Raw genomic sequence first — 27900 nt, forward strand, 5'->3', positions numbered from 1 at the left:
TGATGGAAAATGCCAAAACGAACACGTATGGCAATCAATTGTGACGGCACCCATTTGTCCGATATCATCTTCATCGGATGACTTCTTTTGTGCCACCTTGTATATAGGTACATATTCACAGATAATAAACAGTTTTCAATTCCAGTTCTTTGTCGTGTTCCTGGCCTGCCTCCAAGACGGGACTCAGACGCTGGTATTTGTCGAAAGTAACTGCCAGAGCAACAGCAAGCAGTAGCACAAATTGAGACCTTATGGCCACTGCTCTTGGCAGTGCTCCGAGCTGTCAGATTGGATGCCAGATCCAATTTGGTCGCATTTCTAGTGATCGTGCTCGTCTGAATTTAAAGTCCTTAGATGATCTGTCGTACACACAGGACTTTGCTCTGCCTCCAGTAGTTTTTGATCGAACCCATTTAATTGGGTAATTTTCACAGCAATTCAACATGTCCTGCTGTGAAAGTGTCATCCAATTAATGACCACAAATTTAATGAAAGAGACGTTCTCGGAGCACGTATCTAAAATTAGCGGCCAAAGATACACAAAATCTCTGCCTTTTTTCGGAATTGTGCGCTGCCGCCGAGTCCGTCTTTAAGATGGTCTTTCGGTATCAGGAGCAGTGCATATTGATGAATCTCAAAAACGATAATCTTGAGATTTATTGCAAAGCGGCAATTCAGCAGCTGTGCAAATTAAATATGGATTTCTGACATAAGGAAGCAGGGCTGGTGCTCCTATTGGCCAATAATGTCGTGGTCAACTTGAATAGAGTATAAAATTAGATTTCCTTTTGTATCGTTACAGATTTTATTATCATATTTTTACAGCTTTTCTTTGTTATATATTTTCTGATAAATTATATACAGTTATTACTATAAGTTATTTTAAGAATTTAAACAATGTATATTTATTAACATTTTATGCACACATATGCTTACAGATTTCTCCAAGTGGACCAAAAATTCAGTCTTTTTATTTTGTGTCACACTTAAAACAAAAATTAAAAAATATGTGTGCCTATATATATTTTAAACGAAGGGAAAGAGACTTGAGATTATTGCTCCGGCCAAGAAAAACTACTTCCTAGGGAGCCCCGTTTGCAAAATTATAAATTACAATTGGACTTCCTTGTTTCTTGTGAACAATTAGAAACTGAAAAAAGAAATTGTAATAAAGTGCTAATGTACTAATCAATGTTAGCTCAAAGTGAGTAGACTCGGCAGTGTCATCAGTGCGCAATACACACAACAGTGCGCCCAGTCGTCCCATATGTTATTGTTTATCACGACCGCTTAGTAAGTTTTTTTTTGTGTTATTCTTGTTTATTTGCATGTTTAATGGTCATGGTCGTTTATTCGGCCTTATCTAAGCCAGTGCCAGTGGTAGTTGATGTGTGTGTATTTATTTTTGTTTTGCCCGTGAATCTGAAAGTTATGTAAATATCAAGGAGTGCAACGTCGAACCAAAGACTCGACGTCGAAACACGCCCAACAAATGGTGCCAACGTCGAACCAATGACTCGACGTGGAACCACGTCGAACCATGTCCAACAAATGTTGTCAACGTCGAACCGACGGTTTTGAGTGGGCGCCAAGTTCAAATGTGTCGACGTCAACCGCAGACTTCAAGCATGCGTCACAATTAGTTTGTTGCCCTTATCTATAGTCTGAGTCTGAAATAGAGATAATACCACAGAGATTGGCGGTCTGATTTACATCATTATTTGGAGCAGGCAACAACTAAACGTATTAAATACAAGTAACTGGTTGCTATTTTTAATCTTCTCTCTTCTTGTTTTGCTTTTGTTGTATTTATCATGATTTGTCGTTTATTTCCTTCATCTAGTCTCTTTTTCTCGCACTCTGAAAATTAGAAACAAAAAGGTTTTGTAGACGAGGAAGGAAAAGGTGTTGCCGTCAGCGTCCCCTGTCCACCAAGTCGCAATTGCGCAACTATTTAATGTCGTCTACAGCAATCTCGGCCAGCAGAAATTGTTTAACGTTCAATACATGGAGGACAAGTCAACAACTCAAGCCAAAAGCAGTTATAAGAAACTTTCGAATTCTCAACCTAGACCAGAAACAGTTGGCCCATCAAAGACCTAAGAGCTCTCGAGAGACAGGCGAGCTGATTTGTGGACAATTAACGCGTTCTTATCAGTCGTAAGTTTTCGTAGAAGATAGTGAGCGTCAGCGATAGTTGGACTTTCAATTGCATACCCTGAGGGGTATTCTCTTTCACAGTTTCAAGGCGATGGACTCTCCACCAGATGTATTCCTTGGACAAGTGGATCGTTTCCGAGGCGTCACAGTCGATGGGAAGAACCAGAATGTGGACACAGCCCAATTCCAGACTAAACTACAGAGTAAGTTTTAGGCTTGTTTTATTCCAAAATAACAATGCTGTCGTTGCAGAATCTTTGGAATTCTGGAGATCAAATAAAAATCGAGCTATTTGGTTTCATGTGTATAAGGAGCAGGCCGATTGGGTACCGATACTAGCTGCCAATGGCTTTGATTTTCATCATGCTTGCACCGGCGTGGTGGCCATGTACCGTTGGCTGCCCACCGATGAGGAGAGCAATTTACCTAATTACGCACACACGCTCTTAGGCGTCGGCGGCCTTGTGATTAACGATCAAGATGAAATTCTTGTGGTGTCCGATCGTTTTGCAATGATCCCAAACAGTTGGAAACTACCTGGTGGCTATGTGGAGCCGCGCGAGAATCTCGTCGATGCGGCCATACGAGAAGTGGAGGAAGAGACCGGCATTAAAACGGAATTCCGTTCAGTAGTTTGTTTGCGTCACGCACACGGCGGTAATTTCGGTTGTTCCGATATTTACGTTGTCATTGGATTGAAGCCAAACAATTTGGACTTCAAACGTTGCGAAAGGGAAATTGCAAAGCTCCAATGGATGCCAGTTCAGGAATATTTGCAGCATCCGCAAGTGCACGAGACAAATCGGCATTTTGTCCGAACATATTTAGACTATCAGAAGCGCGGATTGGTTTTAACCTGTCGCTCGGATGTGCATCAGGTCCTGAAAAAGGAATACAGATTGTATTATGTGGACCAGCAAGAGCAACAGCAAACGAAGGAGTAGTTCAATTCATGTGTTTTTTGTTTTATGTATGTATGTAAATAAAATAAAGCTTTTGTATATTTTAGAAAACGAATTTAACGTTTCGCTCTGCGCTGCTAAATGGAAAAACTCCAAAGTTAACGGGATAAAAATATTAATTTTTGCATTAAACTATAACTACACAGGACAAAGGACACACTTATGCATGTAATAATAATATACATTTATGATAAGATCATAACTCTGGTTTTTTGGCTCCTTCTCACAGGCCAGTTAGAGCTGATAGCGGCCAAATACGACACAGCACACGACTTCGGACTAAACCCAACGGGATTGGTCCGTAATAACGTGAATCGGAGCTATTGTCTTTGTTATCACCTTCAACCCAGACATGACCACGCGGCACATAATCGGTTACCATTGATGGTTTCTCCTCTTTCGCTAATGCTACTGCTTTTGATATGGACCGTTCCTTGGGCTTGACCTGAAATTCAGTCTCAATGGGATTTGGTTTTTGGGTAAGAACCTTTTCTCCAGAAACGGCTACAATGCGCTTGCATATAAACTGACCGGCGTTAACCGGCGAGACGGCAATGATAATATCACCGGACTTATAATTACGCCAATATTTTGATAAACGTTCGGTTAAGAGTACATTATCCGAGAACAAAGTGGGCTCCATAGAGGGTCCTTTGCACTGAAAGAAACACCATATAAAAATGAATTTAGCACGATGTTATGAATGAAAGTTGCTAATGATCTTGGCCCCGAACCCCTAAAACATTTCTATTAACAAATTCTGAGATTCATGTAAGAAATAATTGTACAATTATGTCGTACTTACCAGAACCAGATCTCCCACATATTCAAAGGTGCAATGAGTTATGCAGGCATATGTAACGGCATATTGTACCACAGTCCGTAAACGGGATAATAGATTCATGGTCAAGGATTCGCTTCCACAATCCACTAATAATCCTAAAGGATTAGGATAACAACGACAGCAAGGAAATTAAAGATAGCAAAGACCAGGGCTAACAAATGACGGTTTCTTACAGCTGAGGAGCCCAGCTGTTGGGCCAGAGTTGTCAACACTGTTGTTTTTTCCGCTCTTCTTCTAGCTTTGCGCCAAAACTATTTTCAAACTTACTGCAGAAAATGTAAAAAGGATACTTCAAATTTTGCACGCATTCAACACGAAATATTACACTTAATTGCCAAAGTTCAGATTGTGTTGAAAACCATTATTGATTGTTGATAAAAAGTATGTCAATTATGCAGATGTGTGACCGCAGTGGAGTTACTTTTGCTTTAGAAAAAGGAAAACAAAAAAAAAAAAATATATATATACCAAAAAAACTGTGTTCGATTTCAACTTGACTACACACACAGAAAACAAAAACTAATATGTTTTTATTCTTTCATACATTTTTATGACTAAATATGCCAGGCTTACTGACACTTTTGTTACATTGAGTTTTACATACACATATTGGAAGGAACATATTGGTGTAGTTCCATTGGGGATAATGGACAGGATTGTGGATTAACGAAGATTTTGTTTCTTTAACACATATTGGAAGTAAGTTTAATAGTTTTATATATATCAAAATAAACAAATCAAAAGAAAAGATCAAAAAAATTTGTATATACGAAATATATGTATACATATATTAATATTTATATTAATTATTAGTGTAAATTAATGCATAACTAAAGTCCAAAAATAAATATTTCTACTACAATCATCGGTTTTCATTAAATACAAAATCATGGAATACGTTATAACAAAAAAAGAAAAAAAAGTTTGTTAAAACCGAACAACAAAAAGAGCGTATACAAAGAATATGAAAATATTTTCATAAAATTCATCTACAATTTTTCTTTGTTTGTTTAAAAATACATTAATAACATTTGGAATCAAAGAGTTTTCATTTTTTCATTTGTTTCATTAGTACTTTATCTCAAACTGAGTTTTGTGAGAGAGTTGGTTAGAGATCGATTACTCTATTTTTTTGCCAGATGGCTCTGATGATGGCTTTTTGTTACGCTTCTCCTGGCGTTCACGTACATCGACTGCAGCCAAATCCTGGCCAGCTACATAAGCATGCATCACTGAGATCAATGCCTTCAATACCGCAAACGGTCCACTGAGGAAGGCTAAAATTTTAAACAACGATGCTCCAAGTACTGTAGAAAAAAGGAAAGAAGAGTTTAGCTATTACAAGATTACTCTTAAACCAATTAACTAATTGCAAGTACATACTCAGTGGACCATAGGTGAAATGCAATAGATATAAGCACACGTAGAACAACTCGTTGGCACAGCACATGAAGGTCAAAACATCCTTTTGATAATAAATGCGCATCACAAAATTATCATTGACCTTGTGGGAAGTGCGGCCGACGACAACGCTCCTAAAAATAAATTATAAAATGAATTTTGGAATCGAGTAATTAATGCTGGCAGTACTCACGTTTGCATATAAAGCCAATGGCAAGCCACATCAATGGCTATAGACAGCTGGAACCAGAACATGTAGTTGGGATAAAAATATGACAGGGTGACCAGTAATCCTGTCGTGCCACAACGATCCGTCAACTGATCCAGCATAGCACCAAAGCGAGTGCCTGTAAATCAAGACGAAAATTAGAATATTAAGTAAGTAGAATTAGTTATCAACAATTCCGTTTCAGTTCGGGGCCTTGAAAAATTTAAGTAAATTCACTTAAACTTTTGTTTTCCTAATCAATTTCTTTTTACAATACTTAATTAGATGCAAATTTTTTGCTACGAGTGAAAATTTTTTTTGTTGCTTTTTTCCCATTTAAAGAAATAGCTTCCCTCGCGATACAGTCGAATGTCTATATCAAGCTGTATAAGCAAAGTATGTACATCCGAAACGTATAAAATAAGATATCAAAATGTATATACATACCTCAAAAAGCGACGACCACGAAATACCTTATATACTTTATACTTACATATGTACATATATCCCAATAACCCTATCTTTTTAATAAATCTTATCGCAATACCAAATATTAAAAAAAATAATTTTCATTTATAGACACCAAAGTCTTTTTATGCATTAGCTATGCCGACTCTTTGTCGTGTGTCATCCTAGTTACCTATATTTGTACATACATATATATATACATACATATATGGTTTTAACTTCTCGCCGGGCAATAAACTGGACCTGGATTAAGTCTTAATGTACCTTCTCGTTGCCGGCAAAGGGTGACGTGTGTGTCTTCCCATCATTATTCACTCTTAACAATGTTTACTCACTCTGATTGAAAGCCCTGGCGGCATGTCCATCAACGGCATCCAGCAAGGCGCTGATTATATAACACCAACCGGCAATTACATAGTTTGTCGACATAAACCAAAACGCAATAAGGGCCAAAACGATCCGGGCGTAACCTGTGTGGAAAAGCATAAAGCACAACAATAATATTAACAGCACAACGGAAAAGTATGAGTGGTAAACAGAATACAATGAAGGTGGTGGAGGAAGGGGGCGCAATCAATATATAAAGCTAGCGGTAAGGGGGAAAGGTTGCTTGGTCGCACCTGGCATTTTACAGGTTGCAGTTAGACTAATTCAATTAGCTTTTCCTATGTGTGTATGTATGTATATTTAAGTGAGTGATATTCATTATCATTTTTGTTTATAAAAAACAATGCAAGTAAGTTGAATTATAGCAGCAACAGCAGAAACATGAGCAATAACTCACCGATTATGTTTGGCACAAAAATAAAAACATTGTCATGCTCAGCAATGGCCATGTTTTTGTTGTAACTTTGGCCTTTTAGGTCCTTGTTGCTAATTTTTTATTTATGTTTGATTGCGCTTCTCGGCAAAAATGTATCTGCTGCCACTTTTTGCGTTCTATTTGCCGATAATATCCATAGCGATGGCAAAATAATCGATATCACTATCGATACCATCAGTGGTGAACAATGTATGCGAATGTATGTGAAAGAAGAGTATAAATCCTTTAATGCTTGATAATTGTGTTATAAACCATCATTCTAAAAACATTCTTTTTACAATTCAATTAAATATTTTGTGACGTCACTCGCCCACCAACACTTTTTGTCCCGAATTTTTACCCAAAACCAAACTAATGAATTGGGGTATCTTGTATCAATGTGCCTATGTGAGGGAAAAAAAACTAGAAGTGTGGCCACCTCTACAAATCACATATCTGGCAACATTGTTTAACACATGCGGTTTTGGATGCAGATTCGAAATCTGTCCTCAAAACCATGGACACCGGCGAGGGTAAAAAGCTAATTAATTCTTGTGTGTAGTTTGACTATAGTTTATCTTCTCTCGCAGAACTCAAAGCCTGGCTGACAGACAAGGAAAAGACATTTGCACAGCGCGTGGATTTTGCTCTTAAGGTTTGGCAATCCGTGGATTTTTCGTATCCCAGCAAATACGAAATCATTGTAAAATGGTTGGCCAAGTCATTAAAGGGAAGGCAAAATGTGCCAGTCGAACAATTGCAACAGTTGTACGAATTGCGCTCGCAGCCGGGCCTGGTCAGCGTGGACAGCAAATGTCAACTTATGGAGGTCATAATCAAGAAGATGTCTCTCCAATTAAGTGATGGTCAAATCACATTGATTGACTTGAAGCTAATCGAAGGACTTATCAATTCGGACCTCAACCAGGATGCTTTGCGAGCCAATAGTCAAGTGCTGATGATGGCATATGGCATACTCTTTCAATGCTATCAAAAATATGCATTGGATCTGAAACCACAACAAACCGGTCATGAACACCACGGGGAATACATAGTGGGGCATCTGAAACAGCTTAGAGAATACGCCCAGCGTGCGCAGAGGCAAAATAATCACCACTTAGCCTATGATCAATGGGTAATCAAGCCACTTGTTGAATTGTTGCTACACCTTAAGCTCCAGCTAACCTTTTTCGAGGATCTGTCCGCTGTGGAAAAACAGTATACTGAACCTTTGGAAGAAAAAGAACAAATCGAACGTCTTGGACAGCAGGACATACCCCTACATGTCCGTCTTTATTGCCTAGAAGCAGCCATTTACAATCATCGCTACGAATTTCCCGTATTGTCGGAAATACTTAACTTTGCACTGGCCACCAAAGGAATAGACAGGCCAGATGAGTCTCTGGCCTTGGCAGCCCAAGCCCTTGATTCGCTTCGTCGTCATGACATTTCAATAGACTTTAAGCAAAAGAAAACTACGGCATTCAATTTTATAGCCGCACAATTGCTGCAGTTCGTCCGCCTCTACAAAGAGAGCCATCTTAAGCAGGTAATAAGACTTGTTTGCTCGGCCCTTCAGTTCAATCCCTTGCTGGTTGAGGATAATGTGTATCAAATAACTATATGGCTAATGACCACCATTAAACAAGGCCCAGAGGAGGAACAATTGTATTCTGAGTATCTAGTTCAGCTGATGAACATAATCCGACGTCTTAGTCGAGCGGAACGCTTCATTATGCAGTTACTAAAAACGCTTAAGGAATGGCTTGGCAAATACCCACTTCCCGTAGCAGTGGGAACTGAGAGTAATCCAAAAAAGAGGAAACTTGACTTGGATAACTCCGCCATCACGACGACAAGCAGTGACAGCAGTGCATTTCTAAAACTAATCTTTGAGAAATCTGTACCATCATATATTCAAACCCGCCATGATCCATTCCAGCAGTTGAATCAAACGTGGCCCAGTCATTCGGCTGGAGCAGCTTTTACCAAATTGATAAGTCAACTGATGACCAAACCTTCACTTGTCATTTGGAAGACTCTGCTTCATTCCTTTAGTGAACTGTTAGCCGACAATTCAGATTCTTTGGTTTTGCCCGAGAATTTGGACTTTGCACGGGAACTGCATGCAGCCCTCTTGTCGCAGTATTTGCTAGGCACACGCCTAGCTGAGCAAGTGCATCACCATCAGTTGGAAATCGAACAGCAACTTGATCACACTGGCGAAGTATTGAAACAATTTGGCCTCTGTCTATTGGCACAGGAGCATAACCGCCGCCAGATGAACGCCTTTCTAGAGTGCACTGAGCGGGCTAGTGCACTGGAATTGCTCGTGACCCACTATTGGCCAGATGGCCATAAACTTACTGAACGTCCAATGAATTTACATAGCTTCCTGTCGCACGCCGAGTGGACACTGATCCAGCAGAGGGTCCACAATTTTGGTAAGAGCTCATGCCGTCAACGCCTTCAGCGTCTCGAACTCCAAATGGCAGAGAGCAAATGGTTGCAAGGGTCCAGCTCTGATGCTTGTTCAGATGACCTGGCCCAGTTGGTCAGACCCCAACAGCTCAAGAGACTTTCGCTCCAGCAAAAGCAATTACGTATACCCATGGATGACGAAGAGTATGTGGCAGATTCCGAATGCCTAGAGCTTCATTGTATACATCTAATTCAGAAGTTTGTAGCCGAGGCAAAGGAATCAAAAAAGTCGAAAGGATCATTGCTGATCAAATTGAAATTGGACGAGGGAGAGACCTCCTGGTCGACTGCAATTAGGGAGCAGCATAAGAAGGAGTTTCAACTGCCATCTGCCTTGGAACTAGTAGCCACACTGCAAAAGTTGCCGCTCAACCAACTGGGCACAACTCTAAAGTTCCGCATTTGGTTAATACTTTTTGCGCTTCACTGTGATCTTTCTGCAGATAGTGAAAATCAAACAGAAGTTGCTAATCAAGTCCTAGAGCAACTAATTGGTAAGTTCCTCCCATATACCAAAATCTCTGTAAATGAATTTCATGCGTCTTATTTATAGATATGATGCATTTTGGTCAACCGTTGCCTATTTGCACTCACCTTCCATTAATCAGCGAAATGCTGAATATGGTCACCACATCCACGGCGATTGGCTGGAAATTCTACGAGTCACTATTTGCCCGCTGCATACGTCGTCAGGCTCCTGGTAGCGAGAACTTTTTAATAAGCTGTATTGAGTACCTGCAGGAGCAAATGTCAGCTAGTGGTAAAAAATTACCGACGGAGCAATGCCGTTTGCTTTTACTGGCCATCGAGACACTGTCGGGGGCAACTGGAGCCCAAGGACGTCGATTACAGCAACGTCAATTGCAGCCGCTATTAGAGATTTATGGCCAACTGGTGAATCACAAATTTCGATCCACGCGTAAAGATGCCTTAGCATATAAAGAGTTTGTGGACTTAACCTTGGGGGGATATGCGACCTATGTGACTAGCTGCATTAACCGCAAACCAGAGACAGAGCCGAAGGACGACGAGATTATCGATGACAATTTTCGTCGCATTTGCAAAATTTACATTGGCCATTCGGTAAACTATCGTAATGCCCATGCCATACGTCTGCTTAATGTGGCCCTAAGCCATCGACAGCGACTTCATCTCGATTCGGATGAGATTGAGTTCGTATTGAGCAGCTACTGGCGACAACTCAATGACGATATTAACTCAATGCAGTATGTCAAGGAAGAGATCATACAAAATTTAGAGCCAGCAATTAAGCTTATCATTGGCTACAAAACCAACGAAGACTTCTTTTTACTCCTAAAACATCTCTCCAGTCAGATGAATGAAAACAAGCTGACGACAGCAACAACGAATCTTTCCAATGTCCTAACATTAATGGGTCTCTTTGCCAAGTGCTCGCTGAGCAACATCAAAGGAGCGGTAAAGTAGCAAGATATGGTTTAGTATTTCTATTGTTAATAATGTCAACTTTTCCCCCCAGATGCTAAACGAACATTTTGAACTGATATGTGTGAGTGCATCTCTTCGTTTGCCAGTGCCTTCGCATGATTCATATGCCCGCCAAATGTTACTTCTTTTGGAGGCCCAGCGCTCTTTAGCCAGCAACCGAACTGTTCCTCTAACTGGCGAAACCCTTGATTGCCTCTTGGGCACCATGTTGGATGTAAATATTAAACGTTATCTCAACGCTGGGGGCAACTGGCCAGATTTTGTACAACTATTCGCATCCATGACGGATAATTTAATGGTTCTATTACGCCAGCACAATGCGTTAATGTCAGACCGCGCTGCCCAAATGACAGCACTGTGTCAGGATCTGGTTCAGGCTATTGTCTGTTATCGGTGCGAACGCAAACAAGCTCACGACCTTAGTGAAACGGAATTGGATGGCCTGGGGGAGTTGGGCTTAAAACTGGCCACGGTGATGGCCACGATGGCCACTAGTCAAGCCTTGGCTGTGAAACGTGTGGCGCCATTCCTCTTGATTTTCACCATTAAACAGATGGTTGCTACCGAAAGACCGACCACTCTATTTGAAAAGGTTTATATCTCTAGTTATCTTTTTTACAAAAATGTATTCCGTCTCATCTCTCTATATCTTATTTATCTGACAGGTCAAAGTGCACGTTGTAAGAGTTTGCCATGAGTTGATTGGCCTCTGTGATCATCGTTCGGGACACTTTATCCTCCGTGCTAGCAGTGAAGCTGGTGCTCGGATGTACGAAAGTCTTGTAAAGGACCATCAGAAATATCACAAATTCCGTGGCAAAGTGTAAACACAGTTTTTAGTTCTTTTTATGTTTATAAATATATTACTTGCTTCTTGTTTAGGAAAAAAATAAAAATAAATATTATTGCCTTATACTTATGAATTTGTACTTTTGCGCTATGCGGCCTTCTTTTTATTTAACGGCAAAACATTTGGCAACGCTCGCACAGTGGATCATCCGCTTCCTCTTGTGGTCGACTGCCACTGCAAATAGAGTTCAAGAGTTCAAATATATCTATTTCGGGGGCGACAATTTAGGATACATTCATTTACTTACAACAACATAACACAAGTACGGCATACAAATTGACCACACTCCGCACAGGAGTAACCACATTCTTCACACAAGTCCATGGAACAATTGCAGCACTTATCATGTATCAATGTTTGACGTTGACAGCAACGCGACTTTCGTCGCTCCAGATTCGGATTGGCTGCATCGGGATGAAGATCCCGCAAATGTATAATACCGTTTCCCAGCAATTGATAGTGCTCGTATAGCGATGCAGCAGTAGCTCGAGGAGCCGTTCCCCCAATTGGAACCGGAAGTCTGCTGGACTGTTGTGGTTTATCTTTGCCGCCAGCGGCAGCGGCACTGAATAGCATTTGTGTTGTTTTCTCTGCCAAGGGAAAAAAAATACAACTTCCTTATACAGTCCTCCCTTTATTTTTGGCGCCCAAATTCTTACCATGGACTGCTTTCATTTTTGAGGCATCACGCATATCGGACATCTTTTGGCTAACCCAGACCTTCATTTGGGTTATATTGTTATTGTTATCCTCATCTTCGGAACGGGCACGCTTTAATGTTTTGCCCTCCATTATAGGTTTGAAATTTGTTAAAAACTTCCCACTTCAGCTTTTTACATACTTTGCTATTTGCCGACAGTGTTGTAAAACATTAACCATAAGTTGAGGCGGGACATTATGCAGCACTATTTTAGAAACTACAGTGTAACCTTAATACAACGAAACTAGGGGGAATTACAAATTTCTCCTTTACATTATTGAATTGATTCGAGTATAGCGCGAAATTCAAAAGCAATTACAATCCTTTTTCTTTCTTTTGTGTTTATATTTTCCCCATTTGAAATGTTGTCGCTATGAATTGTACATTATTTTTTTTTTTTAGAATTTTATGTTTTAGACCGAAACGAAAATTAAGTTTTTCTTTTGATTAAATGGGCCTTTGTGTTCGTATCTGAGCGAACTTTTAAGCAAAGAACATTTGGCAACGCTCGCACAATGGTTCCTCAGCTTCTTCCTGGGGTCCGTTGCCACTGGAATACAGATGAAACAATATACAATATAATCGTTTGATTTGGCACGACTTTTACTCACAACATCAGGACACAAAAGCGGCATATAAACTGAGCACATTCTACACACGAGTATCCGCATTCTTCGCACAATTCCATGTCACAATTGGCGCAAGTATCGTGGATCAGGGTATGACGTTGGCAGCAGCTGGACTTGCGACGCTCCAGATTTGGTACGTGATTGTTTACATCAGGCTGAATGCCACGCAAATGGATGGTTCCATTGCCTAGCAATTGATAATGATCGCACAGTGATGGTGTAGCCGGAGTTGTTATTGATGCGGCTGCATCGGATGCTGTATTTGTCGGAATAGCATTTGTTGGCACACCATTTGATGGTATAGCATTTGTGTTTCCGTTTCCGTTTGTGTTTGCCGTATTCGAATTTTGAATTGGCAGTGGAGATCCATTAGCGACTTGAACATCAGACATAATTATCCGATCAAACCAGACCAAACCATGTGATATATTATTCTCAGAGAGCGAGCGTTTCAAAGTTCTGCGCTTCATTGGATTAGCGTATTTTGTTATTTTCAAAATTTTGAAATTTCTCAACGATCTTAAAAAAAAAGTGATTTCTCCTATATTTCACCCGATTCCCCAGAGATCTTTGTTTTGTAGTATTGCGAATCGTTTTATATGCTTTCACTCCGCAGCGTTAAAATGGCAGTGCGCTGCCAAGCTGCAAAAATTTTTTATTATACCGTTAAATGATTATCATAAACTTGGAATCTTCTTACCCACAATAAATGCACCTTGCAAATCTTCCTGTGACTACTGAGCTTCTGGTATATATAATTGATTGGTGGTGATGCAATTGTCTGCACAATATCAATTTTGAGTAAAAAAAATTGTTCCGGTCCCGTTAGATTAGTAAATAGTATTTAGCGAGCGCGTTTGATTGGTTTGTTTCCTTTTGATTATTGTTGGACTTTTCTATACATTCGTGTTTTTAAGGGAAAATCTAAAAATTTACAAAATCGAAATGAACGTGAACTAAAATCGAAATCAACTGACTAACTTCCACTTGAATACAAAATAACTAAACTAAACGAAAAGCATAAATATACCAGCCTACTAAATATACATGTATGTATATCAAACTAACAAATTTTAAAAAGGTGATCAGTCCTTATACATATGTATATAAATATGTTAGATTAAATAATAAAATTGGGCTTACGTTTGATTAAGGTTGGCTAAGTGGATTTTATTTGTCCTTACGCCCCTTAGTTGAGTTTTTTGACTCTTGTGTACTTAAAGATGCATTTGACTGATTTGATTCCTGAAGGTTCGTTAACGGCGACACATGCAAAGTCTGGATCTTAGTGTAGCGCCGTCTTTGACGTACAGTATTTTTATTATTATCAATGCTAATCTTACTAAGATTAATCTCTATTTCCATGCACCTAAGTCTCTCGTTCTCGATATTTTCATTTGAATGACTTTGTTCCGAATTAGGCGATTTTTTCTTTAGAGATAAATTCGATTGAGTGGCCAACGCAGCGGCCTCCTGTATCTCCCGCTTGGCATTTAAGCGTTTTTCGGCGGCAGCCTCACGCTCTTTGCGTATGATGGCCAATCTGGCCAAATCAGCTTGGACCTGACTTGCCCTTAGCTCCTTCCGGCCACGGGCTCGTTCACGCTCATAGCGCCTAAGCTCGGGCAATTGGTTTTCGTCAAGACGGACTGGTAATTCGTTAAGTTTCTGCGAAGCTGTCCTCTTTAAGGCGTTTGGATTACACGGGCGATTCGGATTGGCTACTTCAATTAGGCCATGAACACCACTGCCGATCGGCCGGATGGATTTCATTTCTTTATAATATTTATTCCGATTCATTTCAGGACTTTGTTCATATTCCGAGCTGCTGGATTTCTTATAGCTATCGTCGGTTTTCGGTTTTCCTCCTCTGACTTGGGCTCGAGCCATTTCAAGGTTCTCGTCCAGATCCTGCTGCAGTTGATCCGCCGGCGTAAACTGCCGAGATCGGCCTTTATGATTTGCACTTCGTCCTCGTGGCATTTTACTTTCAGCTACACTTTTCGTTCTTTAAATTCAGTTGATTTTTTTCGCTTTATTTAATTTTAATTAAGTCCGATTGTGACTATGCTTTATCGTCTTGGCCTGAATTAAAAGTGAACAATATAATACCATTAACTAAATTCAATGACAGATGGGCAAGTCAAAGACAAATTGATTGGGTTAAATCCTCATGCAATGCTAACTTCGGTTATCCCAGAGTTTTTTAATGCTTCAGATGTTTCGATTACCTAAAATCGAACTCAAAGTTTTAATTTTAACAATAGAATTACCAGTTTATCAACACTAGTCTTCTAAAACGAATAAATTAAAAAAAATTAATAATAACAGTTGTGTTGTAACTTTCATAACATTACTCAAAAATAGTTTTGATTTTTCAAATAAATCTCAGTTACTTTTTATTTGTATTTAGTTAATGATGATTAGGTAGGATTTAATAAATATTAAAATTTATTTACATATATAAATTTTAAATAAATAAATAAATTTTTTTTAAATTTATAGGAATGCATCAGAGTAGGATTGAGCTATTTCAGAAGCTTTAAACGTGTATTTCGTAATTTTTCATTTCCAAATCCCTTTTTATACCCTTGCAGAGCGTATTATAAAATTGGTCAGATGTTTGTAACGCACAGAAGGAGACGTTTCCGACCCCATAAAGTATATATATTCTTGATCAGCATGAGAAGCTGAGTTGATATAGCCATGTCCGTCTGTCCGTCCGTCCGTCCGTCTGTGCGAATGCGTTTTACTCAGCCGTCTTAAGAGCTATCGGGCTGAAATTTTTTTTTGGGGTTTTTTATTACCCGGGAAAAATAAAGTATGAAAACCATCAGGATCGGACCACTATATCATATAGCTCTAGAAGAACTAGAAGAAACATTTTCAAAAAAATCGGAGTATGCTATGAAATTTACATATGTGATAATATTGTAACACAAGTTACAGTCAATATAATAATCGGCTCTGCTCCCAGCTCTGCCGGCAGCGCTGCTTGCTTTGGGAATGAGGGAAGAAGAACATATTGTAAAATAGAGAGTAAAATTGTTTTGTTTGTATATTGATGAATTGAGTTGCAGAAAACAAATTTTGAACATGTAAAATTATTTTTACGAAGGACTGCAAGGGTGTATAAACTTCGGCATAGCCGATGTTAGCTTCTTTGATATTTTCGCATTAAAAGAATGATTTTTTTTTTCATTATTATATAAATTTTTAGTACAAAAATCAAGAATCAATTTTATTTCTATATATTTTTCTACCATACACCCATAGGGTGAAATGGTATATTAAAGTCGCCAAAATGTATGTAACAGGCAGAAGGAAGCATCTCCGACCCCACACAGTATATATATTCTTGATCAGGATCAACAACCGAGTCGATCTAGCTATTGCCGTCTGTCCGTCCGTCCGTCCGTATGAACGCCTAGATCTCGGAAACTATAAGAGCTAGAGCCACCAAATTTGGTATGCAGTCTCGTGTAGTATGTACACTTATCGCCCTTCCGCCCCCGGAATTTACAAAAAACAGATTTTCTTAAAAACTATGTAAGCTACCGACATTAAATTTGGTACGTAAGCTAGCTTAATAGACGTGCAGATATTGACTATTTAAAAATTTTGCCACGCCCATTTCCGCCCCCGAAAATTAAACAAAACTGATTTTCTCGAAAACTAACAAAGCTAAAGTCACCAAATTTAGTATGTACATATATTGGCTTAGTATGGGCGCAGAATACATATATTTTAATACGCCCATTTCCGCCTCCATAATTTAGAAAAAACGTTTGGTTTTCGAAATTTTAAATATTTGTTTCACCTGGTGTATGGTATACCCAAGTCGGCGAGACGACTTACTTACTTCATTTTTATTTAAAGTTATTGTTGACTTTTATTTTTAAAATCAATAATAAGAATTAACATGAGGGTTATTATAAAATTTTAAGTTTCTCAATAGTTTTGCCATTTTAGCTTATTTAAGGCTTATTCTAGATAATTGCAAATTGCAAAGTTATTTAAACACGGTTTTTTTTTTATTTTTTACTTAACTTTTTTTAGCATTATTTCCGAGTATTGTAGAATTATATGGTATTTTGTTCTATAAATTAATGGTTAATGTTGGTAACAATATTGTTTACTGTAAAGGCAAAATAACGAATGTAAAGCAAAATTGAGATATCAGCTTATGAACAGCATATTCGCGATTCCTAGATAAAAAATGAAGAGTTTAAAGATATTCAAATCATCTGAAAAATATGATATACAGAAAAATATTACATATATATAAATTTCTTTAAATTCATACTCACAGTTGTGGTGTGTTCTCGTTTAGCCTTATTTGTTCGAAACCCCTTGCAACATGTTCAACAGAGCCACTGGCTAAAAGAAATTCGATATAGCGACATCGAAAAATTCCCATCGACCTATCGCACTAATATCAATGGTGTCATCGATGGATTACCCAACACATTACCCAACACTAGAACAGACCGTGTGTTCTCTTTCTATCTCTTGTCGTTCTCTTTTGGTCGACGGACGTACTCTTTAGTTGCATGTTCGACTCTATTGTCGGAGTTCTACTCTTTTGTTGGACTCCATTGTCGGAGTTCGACTCCTTTACCTGATGTTGGAACTATTTTTTTCGATTTTTACTCTTTTTTTCGAAGTTGGGGACTCTTTTGCATGAACTGCGCTCTTTTGTTGCATGTTGGATGCTTCCATCGAGTTGCGACCCCTTGCAACATGTTCAACAGAGCCACTGGCTAAAAGAAATTCGACATCGAAAAATTCCCATCGAATATCGATGGTTCCATCGATGGATTACCCAACACATTACCCAACACTACTCAGTGTAGTTTTTATGTTCAAGAAGAGTGGTCGTGCGTTTCGGGGTCTCATTACATATTTTTATAATAAATTAAGCATTATTTTTTTTTCGTTGTTGTTTGTTTTCTTTTATCCGACGCGCTTTGATGCTTCTTTGGCTCGCCCATCACAGCAAAAATATGTTTGTTAAATTAGCAAGAAAAAGAGAGTGAGAGCAAGTGAAATTGCTATTAGTGAGAAAATTGAAAATGGAAAATGGCAATGAAAAACAACAAACACAAAAGAGATGAAAAGTGAAAAGAAGAAAATGTACGAAAAATGAAAAATAATCACAATCATAATAATGACTTGACACTCAACCCCTTAAGAAACCAACCAGAATCAGTATTTAATTAAAATCAAAATAAAAACGCGTAAGAATTGGAGAGAATCTTCTTTTGTTTTTCTTATTTTGTTCAAGTGTGGAGTGGGTGCTCAACAACAACTCTCTGACAAGCCGCACAACACATCAAATTGAAAATAAGAAATATCCCCCCAAAATAATCAACACATCCACATCCAAATGGATAAAAAAGTATTCCTGCTGTTGTTTGGCTTCCTTTTATATCTGAGCTCCTCACTGGGCCAGATTGCGGGGAACAACTCCAGCTCCTCGTCACCCCGTCCGCCGCCGCCACCGCCGCGTGTGAAGCTCAACAAATGCTGCCATTTGGGCGAATATCTCAATGTGACCACCCAATCCTGTATAGCTGGCTCCTCAGAGCTTTGGGTGCCATTGGTTTATCTAATACAGCAGCAACGTTTCTTTGAGCCCACGGGAGCAAGTCCTCGTTTTATGAAATTCATACCCAACAAACGCCCCAATTGCTCTCGATCCGCTCTCGAGGGGGAAGAAGGCTTCGTCAGTCCAGAGGATCTCGTGGAGATCTTTAGCAGTCGTCAGGCCAATGTCATGATATTTCCCAATGGCACTTTATATGTGCGAGAACGTGTTTTGCTGGTTGAGCCCAGTAGCTATTGTGTGGATCGTGATGTGGCCCTGGTTTGTCGCCTGCCGCCCGATCCCGTCCAGAATCCAGTGCAGAATGCGGCAACAGGGAGTGGTGCTTCGCCTGGTCCATCCTTCGCTCCTTCGCCCTTGCGTTTACGCAAATGTTGTGGCAAATGGGGCAACTATGATGCAAACCTCAAGAAATGTAATGTTAACACAAGTCCTGGCGATGGCCAACTGAAATTACGTCCACAGCTGGAGATGGGCAGCTATCAGACAACTTATGGCCTACCGGAGTGTTCAAATGGCGGTGGCTATGCCATAGCCGGTGACTGGGCAGAGGCACAATTGAATCACAGCTCTGGCTCCATACGCCTGCAGCATACAAATTTAACGGCCCAGGATTATTGTCTAGAACACACCCAAGGACGAGAGGATGAGGTGAAAATTATTGCCTGCACGAGACATTTCACGTTAGTCGTCGATCCGGCCGATATGTCCAAAGATCACGACGTAATCACATCTTCCGGAAAACATCTGCAACAGGCTGTCATTACGGGTGGACTACTGGTCTCGGTGGTCTTTTTGGCTGCAACTCTGGTAGCTGGCTACATGCTGCCCGCTGTACATCATGCCCTCCACTGGAGATGCCAGATCTATTACATCTTTTGCCTGCTGGTGGGCAAGGTTCTGCTGGCCATTGAGGAATTGAATACGTCGGTGGAACTGGGTTCGCCCACCTGCTTAATGCTGGCAGTAGGAATACAATTCTTCTTCCTTTCGGCCTTCTTTTGGCTAAACACCATGTGCTTTAACATCTGGTGGACTTTTCGTGATTTTCGTCCTAGTTCGCTGGAACGGAATCAGGAGGCACTACGTCTGCGTCTGTACTCGGTTTATGCATGGGGTGTGCCCTTATTGATATGCTCCATAGCCGTTTGTGTCGACCAATTGGTTGTGCCATCGGAGACGGCACTGAGACCAGGATTTGGCCAACACTATTGTTGGTTCGATAGGCAATCGCTGCCCATATTGGCCTATTTCTTCGGGCCCATCGGCCTGCTTCTCTGCGCCAATATAGTGCTCTTCATCTCAACGACTCATCAATTGACCTGCGGGTTGTGGAAGCGGGACGATGTTAAATCCTCATCAGAAAAGTCGGCTCTGGTTAAAGTCTGTCTCAAACTTGTCGTCGTCATGGGCGTCACGTGGATAGCGGATCTAATATCCTGGATAGTAGGGGGACCAGATTCAGCCTGGTTAATTACCGATCTGATTAATGCCCTGCAAGGAGTATTTATATTCATTGTGGTCGGTTGCCAGCCGCAGGTGTGGACCGCCTGCCGACGCATTTGCTGTCCGCGTCTTCGTCATGATATCACCAATACCACCAATGGCGTCCAGCACTCGAGCAGCTCACAAGGATTGCCCTCAATGGTCGGTGGCTATGGCACTGAATTCACCCAGAATACTTCAATGAATGTAACCACAATGCAGAATTCCAATGCTAGTCCACCACCATCAATTGAGGAATATAAAAGTGGTGCGGGTGGTGGTGTTGATGGAGGAGGAGATGGCACCAATGTAACGATGGATGGTCCAATCAAAAAGATACCAATGGAAACTGTTTGCTAAAAGGTAAGTGAACTCTGATAACAGGTTTCAAAAGATAACAAGATAAGCCCTCCTCCCTTTCTACATCTCCCCTCTCCATCACAATTGTAGATGTTAGATGTGGAGAAGCCCCTCTCTTCTTATCATCAAATTAAACAATGATATTCTATATTAGTTCAGCCAATGTTTGTAATGAGTTTTGTCCATGGTCGAATCCAGGAGGGTGTAGGGGGTCTCCGAAGTGATCGTGTAGTTTTAACCGACTGTGAGCCGAAGACTTCAAACTATATTTGGGGGACAATATATGATCATGGACCACTATGATTTTATGCAAATGTTCAAAAATATTGTGTTACCGTATAAAGAAGAGCATCGACCCCTAATTACAACATTTTGAGAGACGTTCGCTCGAAAAATTCCAAGAATAGGGTTATGCTTTTCTGTAGTAGCCAAAACTATTAAAAAGATGATTTGAATAATGCTAAGAATGGAGTTTCTGGAATAACAAAAAGGAACACTCAAAGGAGCATGAGTCTGTCTTTGGGTAACATGACCAAACAACCCCTTGGTTACGTGATAGGAACTAGTTTACTTACTGTATGTACCAAAAACCCTTGCAATCGAATGTTAATTCACTTGGAATAGATCATAAACTACTTTGAAATCAAATTTAAAAAACATTCAAATATTGCCCTAAATTTAATTTAAAGTAAATTTATACTCTTTTCTAACATTGAAAATTTGTAATTTTTAAATGAAACCAACTTTTATTTAAAATATTTTTTATTCATTTGACTCATAAGAAAGCTTCCTTAATTTTAATTTAAAATTTGTTATAAGCTGCAGTTTGTATACTTTGGCACGCTTTTTTTCTTCTCTGATGTCGAATTTCTGAAGTAGTGCGGCGCATATAGCGCCACACTTTATCGTATATTAAGTATACTATGTACATATATTCAAATTTAGATATATTAAATAGTTATCCGATTATATGCGTTTATTAATACCCTATTCTTTAGGACAATCGCATTTCGTGCCGATCCTTCGTATAAGATCTAATTGTGATGAAATTTAGCACAATCAATTAATATGTAAATCAAACCGCCAAATACTTAATTTTTAAACAATCGCCTAAGCAATAACTAAGTTAATGATAAAAGTTACTGTATTCCACCGATCATTCCTATGGGACGCTATCGGAGCACTCTCTCGTATGTGTTGACCATTTCTGACCTTTTTGCAATATTATAAAAAGTGCTGTAACGAATTAAGATTTCAAACCATTTTTTCACATTTAGAGCCAAGACAGATACATATGTACATACGTACACAGTTAGAGGAACAAAAGACATTCTCATATAGTGGGTGAAAGATTTTACAGTATTTACCTTTTTCGGCGCTAAGAATTTCCAACTGAGTTTCGGGGATTGGAAAATTCTCAGAGTGTTTTGTCTGGTATCTCTCGTTGCGTTGTTTTAATTGTTTTACAACCATGCGCCAAGTTTACGATTTCGCGTTTAAGGCACTTGAGAATTTTCGTTGTCGATCATAAAAACTGAAAATGTTAACGGATCGGACGATGAACGGTCAAAGAAACAGATAGAGAGAAAGAAAACGACATCAAGAGAGAGAGAGAGGGGAAAGACATTCTCTGTTGGTTTTTTTTTGGACATTTCCTGTAGATTTCCACATGGCCATAAAATAATCAACGCAACCCTTGACACACACAAACACACACACACATGACACAGAGACAGAGACATGAAAAATTGAGTTGAAAATTAAACGGACAGCAGCGCCGTCGTCTAGTCCACCGATAAGCAACAGCAAACAAACGGCCTGGCCAACACATTTTCCTTTTTTCCCAAAATATACCCTGTACGTTACTTGGAGGTTGTCTGAATACAAGTAATGATGGGGCCACATTTCGGAGAACAGGTGGATGTAGATTGACTCCACAAAGAAAATCCGTCTTTTGCGTTTGCCAGTAATCGTTTTCATTATATGTATTCATTTCTATCTATTACACATTATGCATGTATTCATTTTGAAAAGATATTGGCGAATGGTCTCTTCATCATTGCACGTACGTTTATTTACTAAGAAAGCCAGCAACATGTATTTACAGTGGAGGAAAGAAATATTAGTTAAGAATGCTTTTGTTCAATGAGTTTGAGTGGCTCATTATATTGTCATGATTTGAAAAGTTGTAGGTCCAGTAAAACCAACAATAGGAAAAAATTTCCAAGAATACGATTGATTGATATTCTGATTTTTGTTTAGCGTCATTTTACATAAATAATTGAGACTGACAAAAACAAATACGCGAATTAAAGTCCCAGTCGAATGAGGCATTTTTAGGTTAAATACATTCTCTCTCCCTTTCTTTGTTATGACCATGACCCATTTTGGCCCACCACTGTATACATAGATACATGCTCATAATTTAAGATAGATAATCGATTTGTGTATTCAAGGGTATTACGATGACGTTGTCATCCAAATAAAATTAGTTACTAATTATGTACAGAGATGTTTGTACTGAAATCTCTTTGTAGCTTGCTACTCTATGCCCGGTGCCATGTAATACATTAAGCACTAATCAATTTTGTTAGACCAAGTCAAAAGGAATCCGGATTGAGAATCCCTTTAATGGGGGAGGGGATATTCTAGCCTAGAAAAATCTATAAAACTGAGAATTTCTTTTTTCATACGCAAAAATTGCAATATATAATCGACCGATTGAATATGATAACATCAGGTGAAAATTTCGATTTTCAAAGTCAAAAATTAAGGTGTTATTGCTGTAAAAAGAGCGATACGGGTTTAGTTAACAGGGTATTTTGGAGTTGGCTCTTTTTATTTTTGGAGTTTTCGTCACTTCTATCTGGAATCCGTTTTGTGTGTGTCTTTTTAAAACAGATGCTGACGAACTGAGGTTTAGCCCAAAAACAAAAAAAAAAAACAAAACAAACTAACAGAAAAAAACCAACAAAAAAACAAAAAACCCTCCAAAAAGAAAAAAAAAACCGAAACCAGACAATGCCCATGGGCCATTTTTAGTGATTATGCAAGAGCAACAAAAGTGTGTTAACTTTGTTAAACGAACACAATACACTCGAAACTGTAATGGGGATAGCACATGGCAGTGGCTCTCAAACTGTATGTACATATACGCATGACACGCATCCGCATTGACGCTGGTTGGTTGGTTGGCTGGTTGCAATGAAGTTGCAGCTGCTGTGCAATTTCTTTTCCTTTTTTTTTGCTCCATCTCTCTGCTTTATCATCTGCTTCTTCTTGAACTTCTTCTTGGTCGTTGGCAATAATCCCATGGCAACGTGTCACCGTCACGCTCACCAGACCAGATGGAAAAATGAAAATTGAAGCTGGATGGATGAGACGGACGACTATGATGAAAAAGTGCTGAACGCAGGGGGGGAAAGGGTGTGATGGAGAGAAGGGTGAGGGGGTATATCAACCAAATTACATACAAATGCATTTACACTGACAGTCTATCAAAAATATTTGTGTACCCGAACAATTTTAGTGTTCTATTGTTTAGTATTCTGCATACACATTTGATGCACTGTATCCATACGAAAATGAGCTATCTTTCAAGTAATGTGAGAGATAAGTGCGCGCACACCGCAAATATTTATGATGTACATGCATCTACATATGTATATCATTTATACGTGATCTTCTTCGGTCTTCTTTCTATTTGAAATGAAACTCCATTCTACATACTTCATCCATATTGAGTATCAGAATGGTCGACTATGTATTATTACAAACGGCAACATGAAATGCAACGCCAACGCCAACTGGCCCTGCCCCGCTGCCAGCCACCAAATCTTTTAGTACCCCCCCCCCCCCCATCCATCCTAAGTTTAATATATACATATATTTTTTTAATTGAGTTAATTTTTACGTTCTGCACTTTTTCAAGTTATAATTGCAATGTGGCCCATTTGCATTTTACGCAAGGGGCATTATTTTTTTATTATTATTTGCTTATTATATATACCCTGTAGCCAATGGAGCGAAAAGGTATATATGTAAAGGTCTAATGCAACCCTAGTCATTTCCCCTATTTATAACAGTTATAATTGGAAGGTTTTACTGGTATATTAACAGCTTCGGGTGTTGTACGAGTCTCTGAGGCAGTGGCGAATCTAGGGGTGAATTTTATACCATTTCCTGTTTCGAGGATCCGCCTCTGGCTCATGGCGATAGATTTCTAAGGGCACATATACAAGGAACATTTTCTTTTTAATTCTACATATGTATTTGTATTTGATACAAACAATAGGATCACGTGCCTTAATATATTCTAACATTCAAACAATTTTAATATTTCAGTTTTTGGCAAAGCTTTCACAATGAAAAGGGTCATAGCGACCTATGGAGGATGTCAACGGGTCAAAAATTCCTAGATAGTGCAAAATTTTATAAAAATCCGATTACTATATTGCCGTCCCTCTGGGACTTTTTATAGATTTACTGTAACACGGTAAATCCTGCACCGTCATATCCTTAAACACCCGAAAATTTTAAATTACGATCCGTTAAAATTTAGTACATTTAGTACAGTTTTATAACTGTAGTTGTTCAGGATTTTTTTTTTGTTGTCGAAAAAATTGTCTATCATTTGTTGTGATTATATAACGGGAACACTTTCTGGTTAGAGGGAATCTATAAGTCGAATCGGCTTAACGTGCGGAATTTTGTATCTCTTTTTTGTATTATTATTATTATTATTATTTGTGTGCTATTTCGTCTCTGATGTCGTGGAGCATTGTTGTAATTTATTTTTTGCCCTTTTTTCTACATATTTTGCAGAAAGCTGAGACGATGAGCAGAGGAAGCAGCGGCAACAACAACAACTAATGACTGACAATAAATAAATGCGAAAGTAGAGAAACCTTGCCCCTCCCTTCCTAACCACCTCCACCTTCGTTACGACCTGCAACAAAAGCAAAGCACTGGAGCCGCCGCACTTGCGCAATAGCAGCAACAACAACAGCAATAGCAACATTCGAGCAGCTAATTGTATGTGGTGCACATGTGTGTGTGTGTGTGTGTGTGTGTGTGTCCGTATGTATTTGACAATTGACCAACAGACACTTACCAGTATTTCAACTTAACGGCATAACGGCATCACAGACAGTGAGAGTAAAAGAGACAGAGGCAGACAGCGCTGTCAGTTCACATTCTAAATATCTATCAGTATCTAGTGTTGCAAAATACTTAAGCAGAGCTCAACTAGCTGTTAAAAATAAATGGAGAAAATAAGAAAAGAAAATAGCAACAATTTAATACACAAAACAAAGTCAAAGAAAAATGTACGATACAGTAGTAGATTCAGTCACAAGGAATTCATTGTTGAGGCATTGTTATTGTAATATCTTAAACCAAAACTCTCAAGTGTGAGAAATTCAGCAGCCAGCTAAATACATGCATATGCATGTGTGTAGGAATGTATGCGTATGTATGTATGGATATAAATTAGACTGGTCTTTTAATTTCTTATATCAATTTTGTGATGTTTTTGTTACTACTATGCAAAGCTGGCGTTTCTCTCTAACTCTACTAAGAAACTCAATCGTAATGAAGAAAAAAAATTACTTACATATGTATTTTTATGGCTTCACTTCAGATACGACGATAATTATATACACAAATAGTCTGAACCAAAGGAAACCAGTCTAATATAGCATTCGTACATAAACACACAACTACATGCACGTGTATGTATAAATGTGTTAAACATTTAAATTTGTTGATTCTGATTTGTATTTGGATTGCATTTTATTTAGCTAGACGTCATCGTGTCTGTTCACATGTCTTGCTGTCTGTCTGTTTCAATGTATAGGTATGTGCGCCTGTGTGTGTGTGCTTGTCACCGCTGCTGTTTTGTGTCATTTCGATTGCTCAATAATTTGGGTTTTTTTTAGTGTATTTTCGAGGAATGCGCGTTTTGTGCGTGTGTTTAATTTAAACAAAATGTTGTTTAGGTTCCTCCGTTTTGGTGGCTTAAGTAAACAATTAGAATTTATTTACTTGAAACGCTTGAATCACGCACAGTATGCAGGTGTAATACCCATACACACACACACACTTACGCACAGTCTGAGAGCCACAGGCTGAGCCAAATTTTAGCAAATCCATCACCTTACCATAAGATTAACTTGAACTTAATTTTCAACTTATAGTTTGGGTGAAAAAAAAATTTATTTTTATTTTTTACTGACTACGCTCATGCGATTTTAGCAACATTTATCATAAAAAGAAAAACAGTTCAACGTAACGATCTGATCAAGGTTAAATTGGACAAAAAGCAGATGCCCAAAAAGAAAAAAAAAAAAAACGAGAATAAAAAAAGCTTTTTTTCTTTTGATTGTTTGTTAATTAAATAAACGACAGAAACCAAACAACACACACAAACACACACACACACATAGATAGATAAATGTGTATCAATAGTTCTTTCCCTCCCCGCACCACATCTATGTATTCCTAGAATATTCCCATATGTATTTTGTTTATAGAAGAGTACAATTTAAATTTTCCCTATTATAGTTTTTTTTTTTCATTCTTTTATATATTTGTAATTAATTTAATGATTTATCATAAGTTTAGTGCGTTTAACGTATGAATCTGTAGTATTTTGCATATATTTTTTTTAAATATTTTTGATAGTACTTCCAAAGTGTTCAGACCAAAAGTTAATTCTCCCTAATATACTATACAGATACATACATACATATGTATATACATACATATATCCAAATACATATATATATACATATTTATATCTACATACATATTAATATCTTAGTATTTTTGATATACAGATGTACGTATGTTTACGAAGAAATGAACAACGAAAACTACTTGAAATTTTCTATATGTATTTTTGACTGAGGCGTAATGGCAGCGAATATAGTTATATAATATTTTACTAATTCCTAACTGATTATATTGTACATATACCTTTATACATCTATACATAATAAGTAATTCAGATTATAGTTTTAAGAAATTTGTACTCGAACAATTGTAAACCCAATCAACGAATATATTTTTTAAGAATATACAACTAAGAAAAACTAAGATTTGTTTTTAAGATTACCACGATGCTAGTTCTTCCCTTTCGATAATGATTTGGATTTTAAAGGAAATTACAAAAACAAAAACGAAATATACATAAAGTAATATGTATTTTTATAAGGCATATAAATTCTGGCGAGATTTTAACTTATTGCGGCCCCAACAAAAACGAAAAAAAGAAGAGTAATGTAACCCATAAAATATTTTTATAGATAAACACAGATCGGGGATATGGGCATGAAAAATGCGGAAAACTGGCAATTAAATGAAACTGAAATTGAAACTGAGAACTGAAACAAAAAAAAAAAGAAACTCGCAGAAAAATTAAATACACTTGGTGAATTGTTGTGCAGCTGTAGATACTTACATATTATAATAAA

The 27900-nt window shown here is 38.4% G+C and overlaps 8 protein-coding genes across 8 annotated transcripts; 3 read left to right on the top strand and 5 right to left on the bottom strand.

Annotated features, from left to right (window-relative positions):
• The first annotated feature begins 1228 nt into the window (after positions 1-1228).
• On the top strand, positions 1229-3177 carry LOC6652967 (nucleoside diphosphate-linked moiety X motif 6). The gene is made up of 4 exons (XM_047011485.1): positions 1229-1293; positions 1872-2160; positions 2242-2363; positions 2413-3177. The coding sequence occupies exons 2-4, from the start codon at positions 1958-1960 to the stop codon at positions 3102-3104; spliced, it is 1017 nt and encodes a 338-aa protein (XP_046867441.1). The 5' UTR covers positions 1229-1293; positions 1872-1957; the 3' UTR covers positions 3105-3177.
• A 43-nt stretch (positions 3178-3220) lies between these two features.
• LOC6652968 (mitochondrial inner membrane protease subunit 1) lies at positions 3221-4377 on the bottom strand. Its single transcript, XM_002075245.4, has 3 exons — positions 4140-4377; positions 3928-4061; positions 3221-3780 (listed from the first exon to the last, which is right to left on the bottom strand). The coding sequence occupies exons 2-3, from the start codon at positions 4024-4026 to the stop codon at positions 3346-3348; spliced, it is 534 nt and encodes a 177-aa protein (XP_002075281.1). The 5' UTR covers positions 4027-4061; positions 4140-4377; the 3' UTR covers positions 3221-3345.
• A 75-nt stretch (positions 4378-4452) lies between these two features.
• On the bottom strand, positions 4453-6989 carry LOC6652969 (CDP-diacylglycerol--inositol 3-phosphatidyltransferase). Its single transcript, XM_002075246.4, has 5 exons — positions 6828-6989; positions 6379-6513; positions 5561-5714; positions 5350-5501; positions 4453-5273 (listed from the first exon to the last, which is right to left on the bottom strand). The coding sequence occupies exons 1-5, from the start codon at positions 6877-6879 to the stop codon at positions 5086-5088; spliced, it is 681 nt and encodes a 226-aa protein (XP_002075282.1). The 5' UTR covers positions 6880-6989; the 3' UTR covers positions 4453-5085.
• A 319-nt stretch (positions 6990-7308) lies between these two features.
• Positions 7309-11817, top strand: LOC6652975. Its single transcript, XM_002075247.4, has 5 exons — positions 7309-7378; positions 7436-9820; positions 9880-10763; positions 10825-11385; positions 11459-11817. The coding sequence occupies exons 1-5, from the start codon at positions 7363-7365 to the stop codon at positions 11618-11620; spliced, it is 4008 nt and encodes a 1335-aa protein (XP_002075283.2). The 5' UTR covers positions 7309-7362; the 3' UTR covers positions 11621-11817.
• Positions 11650-12516, bottom strand: LOC6652976. Its single transcript, XM_002075248.4, has 3 exons — positions 12303-12516; positions 11891-12233; positions 11650-11817 (listed from the first exon to the last, which is right to left on the bottom strand). Exons 1-3 carry the CDS (start codon positions 12433-12435, stop codon positions 11751-11753), a joined length of 543 nt encoding a protein of 180 aa, XP_002075284.1. The 5' UTR covers positions 12436-12516; the 3' UTR covers positions 11650-11750.
• A 150-nt stretch (positions 12517-12666) lies between these two features.
• Positions 12667-13971, bottom strand: LOC6652977. Its single transcript, XM_002075249.4, has 3 exons — positions 13673-13971; positions 12955-13614; positions 12667-12893 (listed from the first exon to the last, which is right to left on the bottom strand). Exons 2-3 carry the CDS (start codon positions 13440-13442, stop codon positions 12827-12829), a joined length of 555 nt encoding a protein of 184 aa, XP_002075285.2. The 5' UTR covers positions 13443-13614; positions 13673-13971; the 3' UTR covers positions 12667-12826.
• Positions 13861-15107, bottom strand: LOC124459660 (28 kDa heat- and acid-stable phosphoprotein-like). Its single transcript, XM_023181401.2, has 2 exons — positions 14116-15107; positions 13861-13896 (listed from the first exon to the last, which is right to left on the bottom strand). Exon 1 carries the CDS (start codon positions 14953-14955, stop codon positions 14143-14145), a length of 813 nt encoding a protein of 270 aa, XP_023037169.1. The 5' UTR covers positions 14956-15107; the 3' UTR covers positions 13861-13896; positions 14116-14142.
• Positions 15108-18081: 2974 nt separating this feature from the next.
• LOC6652979 (probable G-protein coupled receptor Mth-like 1) lies at positions 18082-26794 on the top strand. Its single transcript, XM_002075251.4, has 2 exons — positions 18082-20428; positions 25250-26794. Exon 1 carries the CDS (start codon positions 18362-18364, stop codon positions 20423-20425), a length of 2064 nt encoding a protein of 687 aa, XP_002075287.1. The 5' UTR covers positions 18082-18361; the 3' UTR covers positions 20426-20428; positions 25250-26794.
• Positions 26795-27900: the final 1106 nt, after the last annotated feature.

Source organism: Drosophila willistoni (assembly GCF_018902025.1).
Source record: "Drosophila willistoni isolate 14030-0811.24 chromosome XL unlocalized genomic scaffold, UCI_dwil_1.1 Seg142, whole genome shotgun sequence".
NCBI lineage: Eukaryota > Metazoa > Arthropoda > Insecta > Diptera > Drosophilidae > Drosophila > Drosophila willistoni.